At 43.5% G+C, this 20,560-nt stretch overlaps 1 protein-coding gene across 1 annotated transcript in view; it reads right to left on the bottom strand.

Moving 5' to 3' along the window:
- The window catches only part of ELL2 (elongation factor for RNA polymerase II 2), a 34,503-nt gene extending 17,077 nt beyond the window's left edge, over positions 1–17,426 (bottom strand). Inside the window, exons 1-4 of the mRNA XM_065663109.1 lie at positions 17,216–17,426; positions 10,132–10,179; positions 2,781–2,902; positions 241–404 (exon numbers count right to left, since the gene is read on the bottom strand). Coding sequence (XP_065519181.1) covers positions 241–404; positions 2,781–2,902; positions 10,132–10,179; positions 17,216–17,344 — 463 coding nt within the window. The 5' untranslated portion in view covers positions 17,345–17,426. The remainder of the gene's footprint in view (positions 1–240; positions 405–2,780; positions 2,903–10,131; positions 10,180–17,215) is intronic.
- Between the last annotated feature and the right edge of the window lie 3,134 nt (positions 17,427–20,560).

Genomic DNA, 20,560 nt, shown 5'->3' with positions numbered 1-20,560 from the left:
AGCCAAAATTTCAACCAGTCAAGAAATATGGGGGCAAGCAAGGCCTGGCAGGCTTTCTGAGGGAAAAGAATAAAGGCTGATATCTACACGCAGCATTAGGACACTGCAAGTCTGTAACATGAGGGCAAGCTACCTACACTTCAGATCTCTAAACACACCACCTTCTCAAGAATACACTGAATAGATGAATTACTGACTTAGAAAACTTACAATCTAGTAAAAAACAAAATACAACCATACCTAAGAATGGTCCACCAGGTTTAATAAACTTTGCACATCGACTGCGCGCCTCCTGTTCCGCCTGGGCCATGCGCTCTCTCGTCTTCACATGGGAATCAATTGTTGCACATACTGTAATTTTATTCTGTATACTTCCCACGCAACTGAGTTGGGAGAGTCCAGAACTACAAAAACATTGAAAAAGGTTGAGCCCAAGCACTAGCTCAGATTTAGAAGTGTGGTTGTATCAGGAACTTCAAAACCTGTCTTAACAGGTGAAGAAAAAAACGTTTTCCAGTTCTGACAGGTAGCTACAGTGTAAATATATTTCAAATTGTCTCTACACACCCAAATTGTTTGTTTTAACTGTCAGCTTAATTACAATCTCCTCACGTAACTGTACTTGGGCAGGCTCAGGGCTGTGCTGGTAATGGCTGCCATGACAATGGCGGGGACAGCTCAGGGAGTCACATCAGTGCTTAAGTGTGCTTGTGCTCCACCTGCCCGCTCCTCTGAGGACTCACATTTGAGAAGAGGCACAGAGCAAACCCTTCATGAGGGGAAGGACGGCAACATCTCCTTGACAGCTTTGGGGCAGGTGCTGCACTCCAGGAGATGCTTCTGGAGGAGCCCGGACCACCATGATCAGTCCATGTGCACACCCAGAGCTCTCTTTAAACTGGCCTAACTACCGTTGCTCGTAACAAGGATGCTGTGCAGCACCCACCACTGAACAACTCTGACTAAGAAAAAGACACAAACTTCAGCTAACCTGGAACACTTTAACAACCCTAAACTCCCCACCAAGGCTTCAAGAAGAAGGGTCAAGAATCTCATGTCTCAACTTAGAGAATTTCTGAAAGTCACAAAGCTAGACCAAGCCAATGGCCAGTAGCTCAGCTACAATTTCATCCATAGGCTAGAGCTATGTATTCCTTGCTCTGAAATCACCACATTAACAACGAGAAAGATCCTTCTTGCCACATAACGCACAGCTTTTAGTCATTGCCCTGTTCCCTGAGCATCCTTGACTTCACACTGTTTTTCACAACCAGAATGGCTGAGCACGGACTGTGACATGCAATCCTCCTCCTTGGGCTCTGCAATCCTCCTCCAAGCCAGTGTTGAAGGTAGAGCTGCCCTGAGCACAAAATTAGACTAGACACCCTGCAGAGGACACTTCTGGTTTTACCTTTTTTAAAAAAAAAAAAAACCAACCTGACTCTGCATGTAACACTACTCAAGTATTGCATTAACATTGCAGTCACTTTGCACAAACTGAGAGCTGGTTACAAAGGACCTTGTAGTCAAACCACATTTGACTACCACAAACTACCAGAGTAAAGTAACATTTGACTACCACATTTGACAAACCACAAAACTACCTAGACATGCTATTCAGAATTATTCATAGCTAAAGCAGCTTAAACTTAATCTTAAAAATAATTTAACTGAAGGTACTCCTTCCCAAAGAAGCAGATGCCCTCAGAGATGCTTGGGAGAGTGCTCAGGACTTTTCACACCTGACATGCACTGACATGCTCTTCTACCAGCTGCCTTGGCAGCTGTCTGGCTCCTTTCAGATACAGTGAAAGCCAAAAGAAAATCAAAAAAACCCCTACACTTCCCAAGCTCTTCCAGGTCTGCCACTAAACCATTCGGCTTTTTGCCAATCCCATCATCTAAGTGAGCTCATTGAAAGACTGCACTATAGTAGAAAAGACCTAAAGCAAGGGGAAAAACAAGGAGGATGAGGATGCTGAGAGATCTCCTGTTAGGCAAAGAGCTTATTAAATCAGCTCATTTTCTTATTGCTCCTAAACCCTGCTATCTATACAAATCTCAGCTTTGAAATCGAGGCCAGAAGCTCTCCTGTGACCAAGAACCTGAGCAGCGCCTTTTGGAGACCTGTGCTGGTGTGCCTGCTTTTTATCTGCTTCCCAAATCGATACATGAAGTCTGCCTACAATGTGCTAATTAATCAAATTGAACAAGCAGTTATTCAGTGCCATGGTTACTAGACTAAACATAGTATTCTAGAAGCTGAAGCAAATGGTATTTTCTTGCCTTTTTAATAGATGTTAACATTGTTCAATTTGACTCAAAGGACCAGGACAAGGTGCTGCTGTATTACATTTGGGTTCTGAACCACCATGGTCATACAGTTATGGGTAAAGCCACTGATTTATGTGGTTCTTAAAATAAGACAACCATCCATCATGGCCAGCATGCTAGCATGCTGCCAGCCATAATCATATTTACATATGATTGTAGAATGGATTTGGTGTAGCCTGGATGATGTTGAGCTCAAAATGCTTTCAAAAACACCACTAGGAGGTTAGGAAGTATTAAAAAAGTTACTTTTAAAAGAGCAAAACCAAAAAAAATTCTACATAAAAGCAAGTATTTATAACTAGTAAGAAATAATGCTATTGCTAGGAATGAAACTTCTACTGCAGCTCATCAGCAGAGCATGCTTATGTTAAAGGTTTTCGCTGTATGTTCAAAGCCACAGAATCTACTTAAATTTGCAATGAAAGAAAATGTTAAGTAAAACTTACCCTGAGGCCTTTTGCTGGAACAGGTCAAAGCTTCCCTGAGAATTATCTTTGCCAGTATTTGACACTACGAAGTTAAATGTATTCATCTCATTTGGCTGATCAACTTTGGGAATTTTAATAAGCTAAAAGGAAAAAAAAACAAACCCGAAGTTTATGTAAAAACGTTAGTCTACACTTTTTTTACTTGTGATTAACTAGGACCATAATTTTAAATGACAAACTGTGATTTAAAAGTTTTCTTATGATTTCAGTAACATCTCTAAAAAGACTGCTTTGGCACAATTCTCCCTCTGGAAGCAGCACTGGCTATGTGTCTGTCACACCAGTAGCTGCACTGGAAAAACTACCATCAATCAGCCTCTTAACTCAGCAAAGCGCTCAAGTAGCGAGCCATCCTTTCCCATTTAGTGGAATTAATACACACATGCTTAACTTTAAATGCATGCACGCAAGTACAATTAAATGGACTGAAGCTCAGCTGGCAGAACAGATGAGTGCAATTCACAGACCATACCAGACACTGCCCCAGCTTCGTGGTTTATTTGGTCCCAATGAAGCAGATGTGGGAATTAACTCCAAGAATGGAAAAAAGCTCCAGCAACACCCAAATTACAAGAGTAAAACTTCTTAAAAGTATAAAGGATGAATTTCAACTTCAAGAGCAGTTGAAATTTTTCTTTTACTCAAGCTCCAGATGAAATTATTTGCATAAATGTAAAATGTAAATATTTCTGTAAGCTTAATCAGATGTAGTAACACTGGATTTCCCCAGCTGAACTAATGACTTACTACAGAATTTGCTGCGTTCTGCTGGAACTTAAAAATGGAAATATGAGAAAGTATTAAATTGATAATTGGCATATTTTTTAATCTGCTGCCATATAAAACAATACTGAAGCACAAAAAGCCTACTGCCATCCAACTACTTTATTCTAAAGTTAAAACTAGCTGGCAATAAATCTAAAAAAAAAAAAAGCGATTCTTCTGAAATCTGCTTGAACTTTTAATGAAATATTAAATAAGACGGACAAAGATATATAAAAGCAGTATTTGACAGCCTTTTAGAAATCTTTCAATATTTTGCTTGCAAGACTGGCTTAATAAACTTCAATGTAATTTGCACAATGCCCTACTACAACACAATTCCATTACCATTTATATTCTAATCATTAGTACTGGCAGAGCTTGTAACAGCTTGGGACAGTGACTGGATGTGAAAGAGAAAGGCAAGTCACCTGAACACCATATTCTTTTACTTAAGCTTGAAGTACTAAAATGCTTAAAAGTTCAATACATACATTTTATATAAGAATGGAAATAAATTGGGAGAGTTACCAAACACATAATCTTTGATTACATGCGCAGCTTTACCTTTTAATTATTACAAAGGTTACTACAGAGTAACTATAAACCTGAGAAGACCATCCAGGCCTAAATGACACTAAAATTCATCTACTTTCTACAAAATTTACTACCACTGTTTGAATGTTTCAGCATAGTGGTTTTACTATAAATACTGCAGGTATGTATGTATGAACTTAACAATTTGAAATCAACCCACTTTAGCAGAGGTAGTGTCTTTTAGCCTGATATACTTTCTGGAAAAACAGCTATCTACTACGATCTAGCCAAGGCTGGCCCTCAAGAAATACAGCTGAACAGAAGAAGCAGGTAAATGTTGATATGCATTCTGGGACTCATTCTCAGAGCTTATTTTGAGTAAATCTTTATTTTCCATTGATCAGCCTAAAGAATGTGTATGCACAGAAACATGGTGCACATACATCAGGCATTTCTGTACCCTCATATTTATATCTGAAATTCTGGAAGGTTGCTGTGGGTATTAAACCTCAGAGTGCCTCAGTGTGTTTTGATGCAATAACATGAAGGCAGAAGCGGCCCTGGAGAACATTTGAAAACATGTTTGTTGCTGTTCCACTGTCTTCAGTGAGGTCTAACTTCTCCCAGATATTGAAAAAGACATTGAGAAAGTATGAGAAAAACAAGTCTGCCTCCTTACCAGCAGATGCCTATGAAGCTTATCACCAGCAACAACCTCTCAGGAGCTCAAATGGAAACGCTGAATGTTTTAAAGATTCCCTCACACACAGAGGCTGAAAATGATGAGAGAGCCATCACTACAGCCACTGTGACAGCTGTCTTTGCAGAAGCAAAGAAGGGGTCTAGAAATTTACTTTCATTCTCAAATTTTTAGGATATATTTTTCCTCAAACTTTGTAAGAGCTAGATGACCATTGCTCAGGCCTTTCCTAAAGGAAATCCCGTAAGAAAGAAAGGAGTAAGTTGGTACAGCATTCTCTTTAATTAAAAAAAAAAAAAAAACCACCAAACCCCCCCCCAACAAACACACTTTCACAAAAAGTGAAAGAACAGACATTCTGTAGAGGTTAAGTCTCAAAGTTTTTATGGGTTTGAAATTTGAAGCTTTAGGACAAAATGGTAAAGTCTTCTTACTTCAAGCTGTTTGGAAACAAAAGAATGCAGAGAAGCACTTCTAAACCTTCACAAATGAAAGTAAGTGACACAGGACAGTAGGCCAGCAAGCTTATTTCAGAATCACAGAATGGTGTCCTTTTAACCAATACACACCCAAAAAAAAAAAATTAAAAAATCAAGACTTAAACACAGATGAATTCTGGTAAGCTTCAATTAAGCGTCTGTACAACCTGGGGAAAGCGAGGCAGAAGAGGGCATCGCCAAAAGCATTGTTTGTGACACACAGCGGTACCCCATTCCTGGCTCATGCCTTTCATCCCATGACGGGGAAGTTTTCGCAGCAAAACCCAATGCTGCAGACCCTTCAGTGTTATCGGTCTGATGTGCATGAAGAGTGGCATGCTGTGCCCTGACCTGGCCCCCAGTGTCACATCTGGCCAGGCTGGAGCACTTCAGAACAAGTATCGAGCAACTTGACCATCTGCTGTCTACTCTAAAATGCTAGTTTAAATTCTATGTACTCAAACTGGTTGCAATTTCTTACCATTTAATGGATTCAGTAATAGAGAATATCCACTGGAACAATTCAGACCCTTGACTTTAATCCCTTCCTCTTAATAATTGATTTCTGGATCTATCATATTACCCTATCTCACTCTGACATACCACCCTTATCTGGCTCTCTAATGTAGAAGCAGTTTAAATCATTTTATCCGAAAGCTCCTGTGCAAAAACACTCCAATTTCTCTGGCTCTTAGCTTTTTGTCACTTCTGTCCTCCTCTTTTTTGTCATTCCTGCTAGTACTGTATGCTGTTACAGTATCCTCAATCCAGGCCAGAGGTATTTTGCTTTCCAAGCCTGAGAGATACAATCACAGAATGGTTCGGGTTGGAAAGAACCTTAAGTTCACACAGTTACAACCCCCTGCCACAGGCAGGGGCACTTCACACTAAACCTTGCTGCCCAAGGTCCCATCCAGCCTGGCCTTGAACACTGCCAGCGATGCAGCATTTACCACTTCTTGGGGCAACCTGTTCCAGGACCTCACCACCCTAACAGTAAGGGACTTCTCCCTTATATCTAACCTGAATTTCCCCTGTTTAAATCTGAACCCATGACCCCTTCTCCTATCACTACAGTCCCTAACAAAGAGCCCTTCTCCAGCATCCTTGTAGGCCCCCTTCAGATACTGGAAGGCTGCTATGAGGTCTCCACTCAGCTCCTACTCTTCAGGCTGAACAGCCCCAACTTTCTCAGCCGATCTTCACACGGGAGGTGCTCCAGCCCCCTAGTGGCCTCCTCTGGACTTGCTCCAGCAGCTCCACGTCCCTATGTTCAGGACACCAGAACCGCAAACAGTGCTCCAAGTGAGGTCTCAAGAACAGACTAGAGTCATCTAATCTCTTTCTGAACATATCTACCTACTCTCTCTTCTTGTTCTTCCATCATCAGGTTGACATGAGCACTGTATTTTCAGGTGCCTCTGTTCAGCATACGTGTCCAAGTCCTCTCTCTCTCTCCTTTTCTCAGAATCATTTCAACCTGACCATCTCACCTTTTAAGGATAAGATATGGTAGCTCACAAACCACACCCACACCTGCACCCACTTCACACTGTAAGCCTCTATATGGGGTTAAAGGAGGTAAAAATGAATATTTGCAGAGCCCTCCAATTTAGGGATGTGCATTGCAGCAGCAGATTAAGGATACCACCAGCTACAGGTATAGCATATGCCTCGTAAATTCTGTCTAATTAATTTAGTTGGAAGTTGCAGGACATAACAGAGAAAGTTAAAAACACAGGAGGGAAGCCACATAATGGAAAGAGCAGTTGCTTGAAACATTATCACTACATAAGTATACTAGACTATAAACACTATTTTTTATATACTTAAATGTATCCTTACTGCATTAAAAGTTAATTGCCAATATTTACATTCCTCAGTGCTATTTTAATCTAGCACAGAATAGCTGCTACATTCTCCAGGCAGCTTAGGTGTATGCACTCCAAAATTTTTAATTACAAGGTTATTTCTTAAAAATTACAACATAATGATCCATTTCTCACAGTCCCTCTGTGTCCTTCAGGTATTTCAGCCATCAGCAGACATTACCATCCAGACTGTCTGGGAGTGAGGTATTCCCAAGCAAAAGAAAAGTTCTCCTTCCCAAAGATTGACCTGTAATCTGGTGCGAAAGTTTATTTTCACAATCACCAGCTATTTTACTAATTCACAAATCACAGGGTTCTTACCCATATTTTCTGCAAACTGTTCCAGGACAGTTTCAGTGGTTCTTGAGCTGAACAGCATCTAGAGGCTATCTATGCAGTACAGACAAATGATTTACTATCCTAAAGAATGCAAACCATCTTACTGCATTAGCAGATTAGCTGTTGTGCCTTCAGAGGCCATCTATATACTTCCATCAAGCTCCAGATCCCTTCAGAGCAACTCTAACATGCAACAAAAAAAAAAAGAATTAAGATTGCTAGTGGGGTTTTTTGGTTGTTTTTTTTTGGGTTGAGGTGTCTTTTTGGCAGCATGACTGCAGAACCTCTCTGGCATGTATACTGACTTCTTGTTGAACATATAGATAAAATAAAAGCTCCTCCCTTGCCTCTTCTCGCAGAAGTCTCCTTTCCTCAATTCCCACACGTAACACAACTTTAGACCACTCAAAGCCAGAAGGCACCTGTATTTCTCCACTCCAGCCTTTACAACCATCCATAGACGACTGGGACTAGAATATGTGTAACTAGAGATGGAATATTAAATAGTAAAAAAAAAAATCTTCATTTTTTATATTAGTATTTTATCCTCATCTGGAACTTAAGACAATTCTATGAATTGCAGAGGAAATACTTTTGAGAGACAAAAATCACTGCCTGTTTTTAGCAGCATTTAAGGAAATTCTTTGCCATCACAGGTGACCTGCAACACCTTGGCAAGAATGCATCTTGAACACTCTTCATTCTGGAAACCTGCAACTGGAAACCAGTCCAGAGGAGGAAGGCAGAACTTTCTAAGGGCCAGGCCAGTCTTCTGTCATGCAACTGGTATACTCTGGAAATACTAAGTACATGGCTGCACATAATGAGATAATGACCTAACCATTTCCCCTCCTGCAGTTATGTACAGTAGTAAATGTACTGTTTTAACTTACCATCTGCCCTAATATCTTTAAATTTCTCTCCTTATTGCTGAGACTTAGGCTCTAGGAAACTCTGTCAGTAACTTCCTTAGTTTGCATTTCTTTAAATATGGATAGATTTGAAATGTACTTTTGGTCTAGTGTGAGTTATCCCTGCCCAAGGCAGAGGGCTTGGAACTATATGATCTTAAGGTCCTTTCCAACCCTAACTATTCTATGATTCTGTATGAGCTTATTACTTCTGCAGCAAGCAGCAAAGTCCCTGCAGATGCTTCCATCTTAAAGAAGAAGGGAACAAAACTTACTGCTGAGTTACACAATGAAAAAGTACAGACCTGGATTAACTTTTTAGTAGAAACAAGGGTGACAACACTGAAAGTTAACAGTTGGCTCTTCAGCAGTCTTGTGGCCCTGAGATTTTGACACTTTTTGATAAAAGCTGCAGAATTTTTACAGCTGAGAAACAAAGCCTACCCCAGCCTAGTAACATCTCAAACTTCAGATACTACTGCCTTGAAGCTGCTGCTAGAGAACATAGAAGAAAGCAGCACATGAACTTTTGCACAGAATGAGCAGGTGCAGGGCAGATAAAGCATACTGGTAATTCTTCCTTCACCTGCAGGACATCATGCTAAGAGATAGATTCATTTTTTTCTACTCTGAGAGCTTATTTTTAATTCATCGCCTGCTCCATCCCTTGCAGCCCTCAGGCACCTGCTGCCACAAACAGTGGGTCAGGAAGCTGATCAGTGGAGCTGGACAGTCCATTTCACTTCCCAGCCAAATTAACAAGTACAACACAACTCTCCTCTTGATGGCTGCACAAATTCAGATGGATCTGTGCTCTCATCCACTCCTTCCTGGTACAGCTATTTTGGCTGCCTCTCTTAACTAAGATGATTATCCACTCTAGCAAAGAAATTCTTTTACTACTATAAATATTTGCCAGTATAAACTGCAAATGGTCTACAGTGAAAAAGGATCTTCTTACAAGTGCAATGTTAAGAGACTTTTGTCTACAGAAGTAGCTTTGTTATAGACACGATTCTCCCAACATCTGAGTACCCTTCAGCCAGACTGAGCTGGAATAGGGCTGTAGTTTCACACCTGTGGGCAGTCTTTAAAAATGAGTCTTTGACCATCCCTTAAAATTCAAATATTAAATCCAGAATCTTAAATCATTCTACTTGGAAAGCAGTCTGTATTTAATTTTACCTTCAGCCTTAGTTTTCCAATTTGCACCACAGCAAAACTGATTATTTAACAGGACCTATGGCCTTTAGGAGGCCACATTTCCTCATGTTTTCCTTCAACTTTTCAACAGGCTTGAAATACTGTTTTATTTGAGTTTCAGGACAGGGTCAAGAACAATCAGTAGACTGTGGTATACAAACCCCTACCCCTCGACACTGCCATTCTGCTTTACACCTTGAAACCAACCACTGAAAGTCCATTTTAACATATTAAATTTTCACTGCTTAGTTGATGACTTACAAGATATTCCCACTGCTTTCAAATTTAGGCTAAAAAGTGAGAAAAGCAAGATAAAAAAGAAGCCTATCTAAAGCATAATTCTCTTTCACTTTCAACTACACTGAATTAATAATTACTAAGTAAATATACAATGAAAAACATCTGGCACGAAGCAGATTTTATGCATGTAGATTATTTAAAAAAAGTAGAAGTGGTTAATCTACACTGCATCTATTTTCCAATTTAATAAGAGTACAAAACACTTACCCCTTGGGATCCTTGAAACTGAATTGAAGGCTGAGAAGAAACACGATCCTACGAAAGGAAAAATAAATAGAATGTAAGTAAACTGACAAACCACCACACTCCAGCAGAGGGTTCTCTGTCTGCAGAGAGAGAAGGTGGATGCGCTCACAGTGGACTCTTCGTGCTCCTAGCATGATGCAGACCCCAGTGGCCAGGGCTCCAGCAGCAGCTCCAGGCTCCTCGCAGCATGCAGGGCTTCCTCCATTTGGTGCAAGGAGCACAAGAGCTGATATTTTATCATCAGGGTATCATGGAGAGCCCAGAAAATGCTGTACAATGGTATCTGCTGGCACTGAAGGGGAAACCAATCCCTTCTCTGCCTGAGGTACCACTAATGTGGGAGTCCAAAATTACATGCTTTCCCACTCTCAAACCCTGCCCTACTGTCCCAGTTGCTTATGGACTGAGATGGCTTAATTTCTCAAGAGACTATTCAATGACACATTTTCACATGTACCCGAGTTCTAGGTATCAGCTTAGATTATGTGATGAACACAAGCAACCTGTCTACTGAGAAGGTCTTGATAACAACAGCTTTCCTCGTCAGGACAACGTGCAGGGCCCCGTCACTTCCCACTGTTATGGATTACCTATTCTTTGCCCAGATCCCCAGGTGTGGACCAGTAACGCCAAGGAGCACTTGCAATGCTAGAAACCTACCACCTCCCAGCAGTGCAGTCAGCCCAGCTGTCCTCAGGAAGGCAAGGAGTAGCCTCTTCTCCCTCGCACTCTTAACTCACTAATTAACCTCAATGAGCATGTGTCAAAGTCAAAAATCAAACTGGCTCCCAAAAAATCCTAAGCTCCCTCAAACAATCCTCACTTCTTCAGTACCTATCTGCCAAGCAAAATACACAACATGGCCAAAAATAATAAAAGACACTTGTGCCTTGTCACCATGAAGTCTCTCAGCCTTCACCTGACCTGCAAGGATAGAAGAGCTCTTTACTACTGCCGTGCTGACACCACTGTCTGTGAGGATGTGCAAATGTTAAAGGAAAAACAAACAAACAAACAAACAACAACAACAAAAAAAAAAAATCAAAGAGCTTGCCAGTTGAAAATGTCTTTTCTCTGTCACAAGCTGGCTTCTGGTCAGGTCTGCTCCTCGACATGGCCCAAACAGCAACACCACCAGTGCCATCAGGAGCCCACTGATAAGAATATCCTATTCCAGCAGCAATGCTGACTTTGCCCAGCACTACTGAATCCTGAAATTACGCTGCTGGACACAAAACCATGGTCAGCTATGCTGACAAGCTCAATTTGCTAGGCTTTGTCCACAGTGTGTTACAGGGAGTTTGCCAGCCCACTGCAAACACTTAACCTAAACAAGTTGCAAAGGATGAAATCCTAATGAATTAATTCTTTATTCCAGCAAAAGCAAGTGTTTATGGATTTGGAATTTAGGTGCCATTCAGAAGCATTCAGGATTGGGAAGTCAAGTTAGATGCAACCCTGTCCTCTCTTCCCTCCAGCCACAGATTCCTACTCCTTCACTTGCACTTCCCTCAGCCTTTTGCAATAAAATCTGTCTCACTCACCCAGCAGGAAACTCCCCACACTGATCTTGGCAATGAGCTGGTGCTGCTTATATGGGTGCCAGTGAGTGCTGGAATGTACGACTAAGCCAAGTCTCAACACTGCCTAAGACCATCACCTAGTGCCACAAAACCCTGGAGAGGGGCTCAGGCAGAAGTAATACCACTGAAGGGCTGGAGTTCAAACATGAATTGGCAGTAGGGTCTTTAGAAATGACTATGCTTGTTTTTCCACAATTGGAGGCTTATACATTATCTGAAGATACACAGCAGCCAACAATAAGTACAACCTTAAACACAAATATGGCTTGCTGAAAATTCGTCTGCTCCACAAACCTTCCAACTTACAGGCAGAAAGTTTTAGAAATGTGATGAATTTGAGACTACTACAGTACCTGTCTGCTTAGCCAGCACATCCAAGTAAGCTAATTTTAAAAATTAGTGTTACACAAAGTCTGGCTAACAGCTGTGAATCCTAACCCTTGTCTGACATTTTACAGAATGAAGTTTAACCTATGAAGGCAATTCACAAAACACCGAGCCAGACAGGCAATGCGATGACAGCATAGGACCACGCAGCAGCCATCACCAAAGATTTGAGGATTTGACACAAGAATTTGACACAAACTGTTTTTTGAGCCAGAGTGGCCGCGCTGGTGTAACCAGCCACCTCCCCTGCTCCAGTGAGAAAAAAATGCCATTAAAAATAATCTGAATTTAGCAGGGCATCAAGCAGAAAGGTCCCACCTATGTGCTGAGAGATGGCCTGGAGCACGGAGAGGGGCAGCCAAACCTTCTGTCATCTCCGTGTCTGACAAGCTGACAACCACAAGTTGTGGACCTGAGGAGGTGGATCTCAGGTTTCAGCACAGATGCAGGAAGCACTACTCCAAAGCTCCATTCCCTCTCCTCCCAAGATCACCCAGGTTTTCTGTGCTTCTTTTCTCACAGCAAAGAGTATGAAGTTTTGGAGAAGCTAGAGACCAGAAGTCCCACCACTTTCCCATGCTCATTCCCCTCATACTTCCTTACCATCCCCCCTCATTAGGTGTTTTACAGGGAGCAACCCACATTAGCCCTGTACTGCATCCATTTATACACTTGCTGTCCACTAATTAGTGGAGTCCCTGTTCAGACCTTCTGATATTGCCCACTCCCAGCCTCCTACGACAGCAAGGTGCACAAGTTCACCATTCAACAGGTGAACAGACCCACTTGCTTTACTTTTTTCTGCCAGCTCCATCAGCTGCCCTCTTGCTCCAGTGCTGAAGATGTGGGCAGTATCAGTTTCTACCATCACCTCACCTACAATTCCCCAAGCCATAGTACCATATCCTTCATACCTCAGCCTCATGGTCTCTCTTGCTACAGCTGAGAGCAAGCTGAGGACAGCTGTCTTTCCTTGCATCCCTCACAAACTAGGATTGTACAGGCAACTCAAAATGTGGGCTGGCAGAGGACCAAAGAGCTTTGCAGAGCACCAAAGTGACTCTCTCCATCACCTTTATGTAACTGCTCTTTATTTAGATAAGGAATAAGTTCTCCTACACAGGCCTCCTTAAAAATATTAGCTAGAGGTACGACAGTCAGGTCTTACATCTCCCCTTAATTCAGGGGCCAAAAACTCAAGAGCTTCTTTAGCCCACTGTTTTGCTTAAGTCTCTGTGCACACACATGACACACTGCAAATAACTCAGATATTTACAAGGCAACACCCCTGTACATGAAGCTACCTACTTACTGTTTTTCACGCATGGTGACTCAAAGCGAGCAGAAGATGCCTTCATATCAGCACATTAAAGATTGTGATGTATTATAAAATTCTTCATGTGTTTTAGTAATTTTTAAAGAGCTATGTATTATGCAGGAAGAGGCTAGAAAAAGATACTGGAACTCTCTGGGAATGCCATCCTAAGGATTTCCCCACTCTCTCTCATCCTCCTATAAGCAGCTTCTCTTCCCTTTCAGGGCTTACAGCCAATCAGTGAGCCAAAAAATGTTATTAGTCAATTCAGAGCATCCCATGTACCAATACAATTTATTATAGAGGTCTCACAAGGAGAACTAAAAAGCATTTGGATGGAAAAACTACCTGCACTGACAAAATCCATTGCATTACTGCAGAGAATAGTACCGCTTTCATGGAGGATCCCTCCTTATGTACACACTCCAGTGAACCCACCCATTGTATCATGCTTCCCACTGACTGCAAAGACAGAGGTACCAAAGCAACCAGCCAAGCTGCACTTACTGAAGTTCTGATAGCCAATTCTGACTTCCCAACATGTAATACATCAAAAAAACCCCCAACATGCTCTGGGTGGCAGAGCCATTTCAACACATGGATATGGAGATGCAACAGGAACTTAGCCTCCTTTGGTGTTTTCATTCTGATTTTTTGAGTTTGGGAGTTAGTGTTTTGTTGGTAGGTTTAATTTTTTGTTTTGTGGCTTTTTTTTTTTAATATGCAATGCCTTCTGCACAGTATTAAGCAGCAAAACCCAAAACATTGAAAAGACCTTAGCAGCACCTCACAAAAACCAGTTCATTTATCCTATTCACCATAAGCAGGCTTAAATACCATTTTACATGCAGTGAGAGATGATAATCTCTATTATCTGGAGTTCTGGGTGTCAGATGTGAAAAACCAAAGTTAAGATTTTCACCGACACTCTTTGGAACCCAATATGCTTACCTGTAGCTCCTGGTTCCCTTCACTGTACCCATGACCAGCACACAGCAGTGGCAGTCTACACAAGGGATCCTGCCAAAGGGAGCACTCAACCACCAAAACCAAACTGACAGCACTAGAACAATATAAGCAGAAGCAGCATGCAGATGCCGAGCAGAATGGGCTTCCCTGGCACATCTCCATCTGCTCACCCCATCTCCGGATCCACAGTATTGATGTTACAGCTCTGGGGCCAGACAGGATCACCCTTGGAAGAGTGAAAGAGGTGGTGTGCTGGCTAGAAGATGGGACTGCCCTTCCTAAGGAAGCTGACAAGTAGAACTACTTAGCTGAACTGGAAAATAAAGCTGTACTCTTGTTGTATGGCCATCAACTGCTTAACAGCCCACGGTGCCTGCAAGAGTTAAGTCTGGCTCCTTTCCTTACCCATTCCCTCCAAAACTTACCCATTCCCAAGGTGGGCAGGGACTGCTTGGCCTTGCTTTCAGTGCAGGACCATGGGACATCCTGCCTGCAGGACACAGACACTGAACCAGGGCAAGCCATCCCATACTTCTCCCAGTTCTCTCCAGAGGCATGGCTGCAACTCTACCCTTCAGGGCAACACACAGCACTTAAAAAAACTAAAGCCAAAGTATTGCTCCCTGCTACACAGAATACGAAAAGATTAGCGATGCTTTAAATTAATACTGCCACAGATGATGCGCAGGTATCTTAAAGCATGCTGCTCAATACAGTCAAAGGAAGTCTAGGCAAGAATGCTCTCCATCCCCTGAATCCAGTCAGCCCCAGGCCACGATGATGGAGTTCATAAAGTGAGTACAGCATCAGAATTTCTCCTCACCTACAGAAAGCTGCAGAGATCAGGCCTGCCCAAGAGACACAACCTCTAGTCTGCATTTGTAAAGAAGGAGGTGAAGCTAATGTTTTTAATGTAAAAATCCAAGAGTCTTTCAAGTTTTCTTTAACTGTCATGCCAGCAAAAAAAATCCTGAGCAGTACTAACAAGGAGTGAGTGCTTCGTTCTTTATGCAGACTGCTTAAATTTAAACATTAAGCAATTAAATATGCAGAGACTGACTACTAGCTGCCCAGATTCTACAGGTGATGGTGATAAGTAGGTCATGGGAGGGTTATCCTGATTTCTCCCCTCTATAACTTTTTGCAATATGATTACCAGCATAACACAAATAAGATCTTCCAGCCCAGGACAGAGGCAGCAGTAGAGCTGTCTGGTACCTTCCATGTATTCACTTTATCATATTCCTCAGTTTTCAGCAAGGCTGATTTTTACCCTTGACTGCAAGTTTTTCAGTTGCACAGTCAGAATTGAAATGGGCCAGCAATGTAGCTGAGCATTAAGCTAGACAGAAGGAAGGTACCACCAGCTACAGACCATCAATCCTGTCCTCCTCATGCACCAGGCAGATGTGTGAGCTAGCAGATCACAACTGCACCTATTTAAAATTGAGGCACAGAGTTTCCTCTCCCTCCCTGATTCTTCTGCCTGATACAGATATTCTTGTCAAATACTAATAAAACAAACCACAAAGCATCTGCAACAAGATAACTCTGAGATCACTTCCCGAGTAGTGCCATAGAATGATTTTCTGCCAGTGCAAAAGTCAGAAATGCGTGATTTGGATAAGCCGTTTTAAAGATACCCTTTTTTAAACCCAGAAATTCTGGAAGCTAGAATAACAAAGCTCCAAGTTTTTGTGCTCCATTAGTCTTCCACTTTGCCACATTCTTCCACACAGCACATTCAAACTCCAGCGTGAGTAGGTGAGAGCAAGCAGACCTGGCAAGAAGAGTGGAGAGACTTATTTACAGTTCGGGAGAAGAAAAAATAGTGAAACACAGAAAAGAATCTCAATTATTTCCTCGATCAGAATGACCACAAATAGCTTGTTAGCCAGTTTGCAATTTCCAGATAACTGGGCATTGCATTACACCTTTTTCATGGAAAATTACATTTAACTGGGAAATTCATCCTGGTTTAGATAAAACAAACAAAAAAAAAAAGAACAAAAAAAGAACACAGGTAAGTAACTTTGTTTTCATAAATTAGAAATAAACATCTTCCAAACTTATCTGCCTGCCGTGAGGAAAGCAGTTTTCGGTTTGTGGTTTTTTTTTTTTTTTTTACAGTCAGCGCGTTAGATCATACAAAATCACCCGGCGTCAAACCGCGACACCTATAACGCGTACGCGATCCCCCGGGATTCGCCTCCCCCCATCAGAGCGCCTAAACACCCGAGAAGAACTCAGCGCCTGTCGCCAGGTACACGCATCCCCTCTCCGGACTACGGAACTCGCCCGTCCTCAACTAAAAGCTTTCGGTGAGCTTAGGGCATGCCGGCACCAAGGAAAGCGGCGGCGGCTGCAACTACCAAGTACTTGAGTCACTTTTGGACGCGGCGCGGGCTTAGAGCTTGTGGCAGACCAGGAGAGGCGCGAGCAACCTGCTGTGACAGCGCAGCGGCCCTTGTACCAAGGACTGCACGACGATGGAGGCTTTAGTTTTGGCCGGGAGGTGCGGCAGAGTGGGGCTGGAAGTTCGTCAAGGGCCACGGACCGCTGCCTTACACCGAGCGCCTCGGACCCGTCCCCCGGGGCGCGGCGTCCCGGGGAGCCTACGGAGCAGGAGCGGGGACCGAGCGAGCGCTGCCCAGAGAAGGGAGCACAACACCTGCCCACCCGTCACGGCGGGTCCTGCGGGAGGGACCCCACGGCACAGGGGATGCACACCTCGAAACCGAAGTTACACCCCTCTCCGCGGTGCGAACCCGCCGAGCACACACCCCCTCACCTTGCCGCTCTGGTACTCCTCCAGCGCTCGCATCGCGGATTCGGTCATCCTGACGGGCAGCACGGAGATATTGGGTGCCCTCTGCTCGTGAGAGATGGTGTACTTCACCCCCTCCCGCAGCTCCGCCATCTTTAACGAGCCCCTCAACCGCTCCTGCCGCCGCCGCTCACGCCGCGCTCACCGTCCATCCCGGGGCTACCGGACCGCCTGCGCGCAGTCGCGCACTGTCCCCTCAGGGAGGGGCCTCCTTATAAAGGCTAGTGAAGGGGTGGGCGCTGACGTCACTGAGGGGCGGTTCCACGGCGGCGGTGGGGGTGGTGGTCCTGGTGTTGGCGGTTTTTCCGCAGGGTGGCGGCGGTGGGGTTGCGATCGGCTCTGGGGTGAGGTGCGAGGACTCGGCCCGGTGCCTGAGGACGCGCCAGCGCCCTTCACACAGGGTCTTGGGGTGGAGGACAGAGACCCTGGGGCAAGCTAACCCGGCCTGGGGAAGGTCAGCCGGTTCTGGGGCACTCACTACAGGGAGGACATTGAGATGCTGAAGTGGGTCCAGAGGAGAGCAATGAAGGTGGTGAAGGGCCTGGAGCACAAGATGAGGAACGGCTGAGAGAACTGGGGGGTTTAGTCTGGAGAAGAGAAGGCTCAGGAAGGCCTTATCGCTCTCTACAACTACTTGAATGAAGGTTGTAGTGAGGTTGGGGTCAGCCTCTTCTCCCAAGTAACAAGTTCAGGGGGAAACAGCCTCAAGCTGTGCCACAGGAGATTTAGGTTGGAAAGGAAAATCTTTTTTCTCTGAAAGGGTGTTCAGGCATTGGAACAGGCTGCCCAGGGCAGTGGTGGTGTCACCATCCCTGAAGTGTTCACAAACCGTGTGGACAAGGGTCTTAGTGACATGGTTTAGTGGTGGCCTTGGTAGTGCTGAGTAAAGGTTGGACTTGATCTTAAAGGTCTTTTCCAACCTGGTCAACTCTGTGATTCTATGAAACATCATGAAACTGCCTCACATGTTTCAGGCATGCTACCTGTAGGGAGGCATGATGGTATCTAGGAGGTTGCCAACTTCACCCACTGCACCACTAATGCTAAATAGTGTTTTGTTTTGGACATAGTGCACTAGGCGTTTTGAAGCAGTTTTCTAGTGTGGATTGAGTGTTTCAGTAGGAAACTGACCCATTCTATTGTCTCACAGGAAAAGGAGCAATTTAATATCACTGCACATGTACCCTTGTAGTGTAGGCTGGACATAACAGCATGACAGCACAAAATCAATCAGATTGAAAAGGTCTTTAAGATCATGAAGTCCAACCATTCCCCCAGCACTGGCAAGGCTACCGCTAAACCATGTCACTAAGGACCTTGGCTACATGGTTTGTGAACACTTCAGGGACCATGTGTTCCTGGGCTTGGAACAGGCTTTGGAACAGGTTAGACAGCCTGTTCCGATACCTGATCAAAGGTATGTGGTCATTCATTTAATCTGTTTAGCAAAATCCATCTGAGATTTCCTCGTTTCCCACCCCACAGTTTCCTAAAAAGAGGCAAGCCAGCAGCATCCAAAGGCTTCCATGTTCTCTGTAGGAGGAGCTGGCATAAAACAGGGATTGCTTTAGCCCTTGACCAAAATTACAGTCCTGCTGACTGCTGGTTGCCATTTAATCTTACATGCATGGAAAGTACAGGCAGTTTAAAATAGTTTTACTTTCATTTTCCCGCTATCCCATCTTCTCTACCATCCATTTCAGTCAGCTAGCACCAAAAAACCCATGTCTAGTCTTCAAAGAGTTGGCAGTTGAAAGCATACTATTTAAAATATGTTCACTATTATCTTCCAAAGCACATTTTTCATGTAATAAATTAAACTCCTGTCTTTAAGACTACATCCATATCTGCCCTGCTCTGGTCTCCTGGCTGACATGCTCAGATTATAATTTGCTGTTTAGGTTTTCATCTCTACCAGTTTTGTTCTTTTCCTCCAGTAATAGTATGCCTGTCTTCCTACGGGAGGTGTTCCAGCCCCCTGATCATCCTCGTGGCCCTCCTCTGGACTTGTTCCAACAGTTCCATGTCCTTTTTCTGTTGAGGACACCAGAACTGCACACAATACTCCAAGTGAGGTCTCACAAGAGCAGAGTAGAGGGGCAGGATCACCTCCTTCGACCTGCTGGTCACACTCCTTTTGATGCAGCCCAGGATACGGTTGGCTTTCTGGGCTGTGAGTGTACAATGAAGCCTGCTCATGTTCATTTTCTCATTGACCAACACTCCCATGTCCTTCTCCACAGGGCTGCTCTGAATCTCTTCTCTGCCCAACCTGTAGCTGTGCCTGAGATTGCTCCGACCCAGGTGCAGGACCTTGCACTTGGCATGGTTGAACTTCATAAGGTTGGCATCAACCCACCTCACAAGCGTGTCAATGTCCCTCTGGATGGCATCCCTTCCCTCCAGCATACCAACCATACCACATAGCTTGGTGTCATCGGCAAACTTGCTGAAGGCGCACTCAATCCCGCTGTCAATATCACTGACAAAGATGTTGAACAAGACCGGTCCCAACACCGATCCCTGAGGGATACCACTCGTTACTGGTCTCCAGCTGGACATGAGCCGTTGACCATGACTCTTTGCGTGCGGCCATTCATCCAGTTCTTTATCCACTGTGTGGTCCACCTTTCAAATTGATGCCTCTCCAATTTAGAGGCAAGGATGTTGTGTGGGACAGTGTCGAACGCTTTGCACAAGTCCAGGTAGGTGACATCAACTGCTCTACCCCTGTCCATCAGTTCTGTAGCCCCATCATAGAAGGCCACCAATTTGGTCAGGCAGGGTCAGCCATGCTGGCTGTCACCAAGCACCTTGTTGTTTTTCATGTGCCTATATATATATACACACATCCTCATTTATGCATACAGATATATATGTACACATAGATACATATACATATGCACCCACATATGACTCCCTTTCTTCAGGTAACTTCTTGATATATACCTGTTTAGCTTTACTTTTTTGGCCAAGCTAAGCAAAAATAATTAAAAAGAAAAAAAAGAAAAAGGAAGCTTGTGGTAACAGTCTCTTGACCATATATATGCATAATTCTATCCATACTCTGTCATTTTTTATTTAGAGATGGCTTATGCAAGACCTATAAATGTTATACCTATAGGTGTGCCTATGCAGTGTTCTGTTGCAATCAAGATTGCCTGTTTCTTTACAAGACTGGTTCTCTGGAATGTGAATCTTTCTTAACATGACTACTTTCTTACATAAGCAACATCTCGGGGACCATTAGGGCATGGAGAGCGGACATCAGTGACTTCTTCAAAATACCTTAATATGTAGGTCTTGGAA

The sequence above is a fragment of the Lathamus discolor genome, chromosome Z, assembly GCF_037157495.1.
Source record: "Lathamus discolor isolate bLatDis1 chromosome Z, bLatDis1.hap1, whole genome shotgun sequence".
NCBI classification, from domain to species: Eukaryota; Metazoa; Chordata; class Aves; order Psittaciformes; family Psittacidae; genus Lathamus; species Lathamus discolor.
Note: the sequence above shows the minus strand (reverse complement) of the source record. Positions and strands in the feature narration are given on the sequence as shown.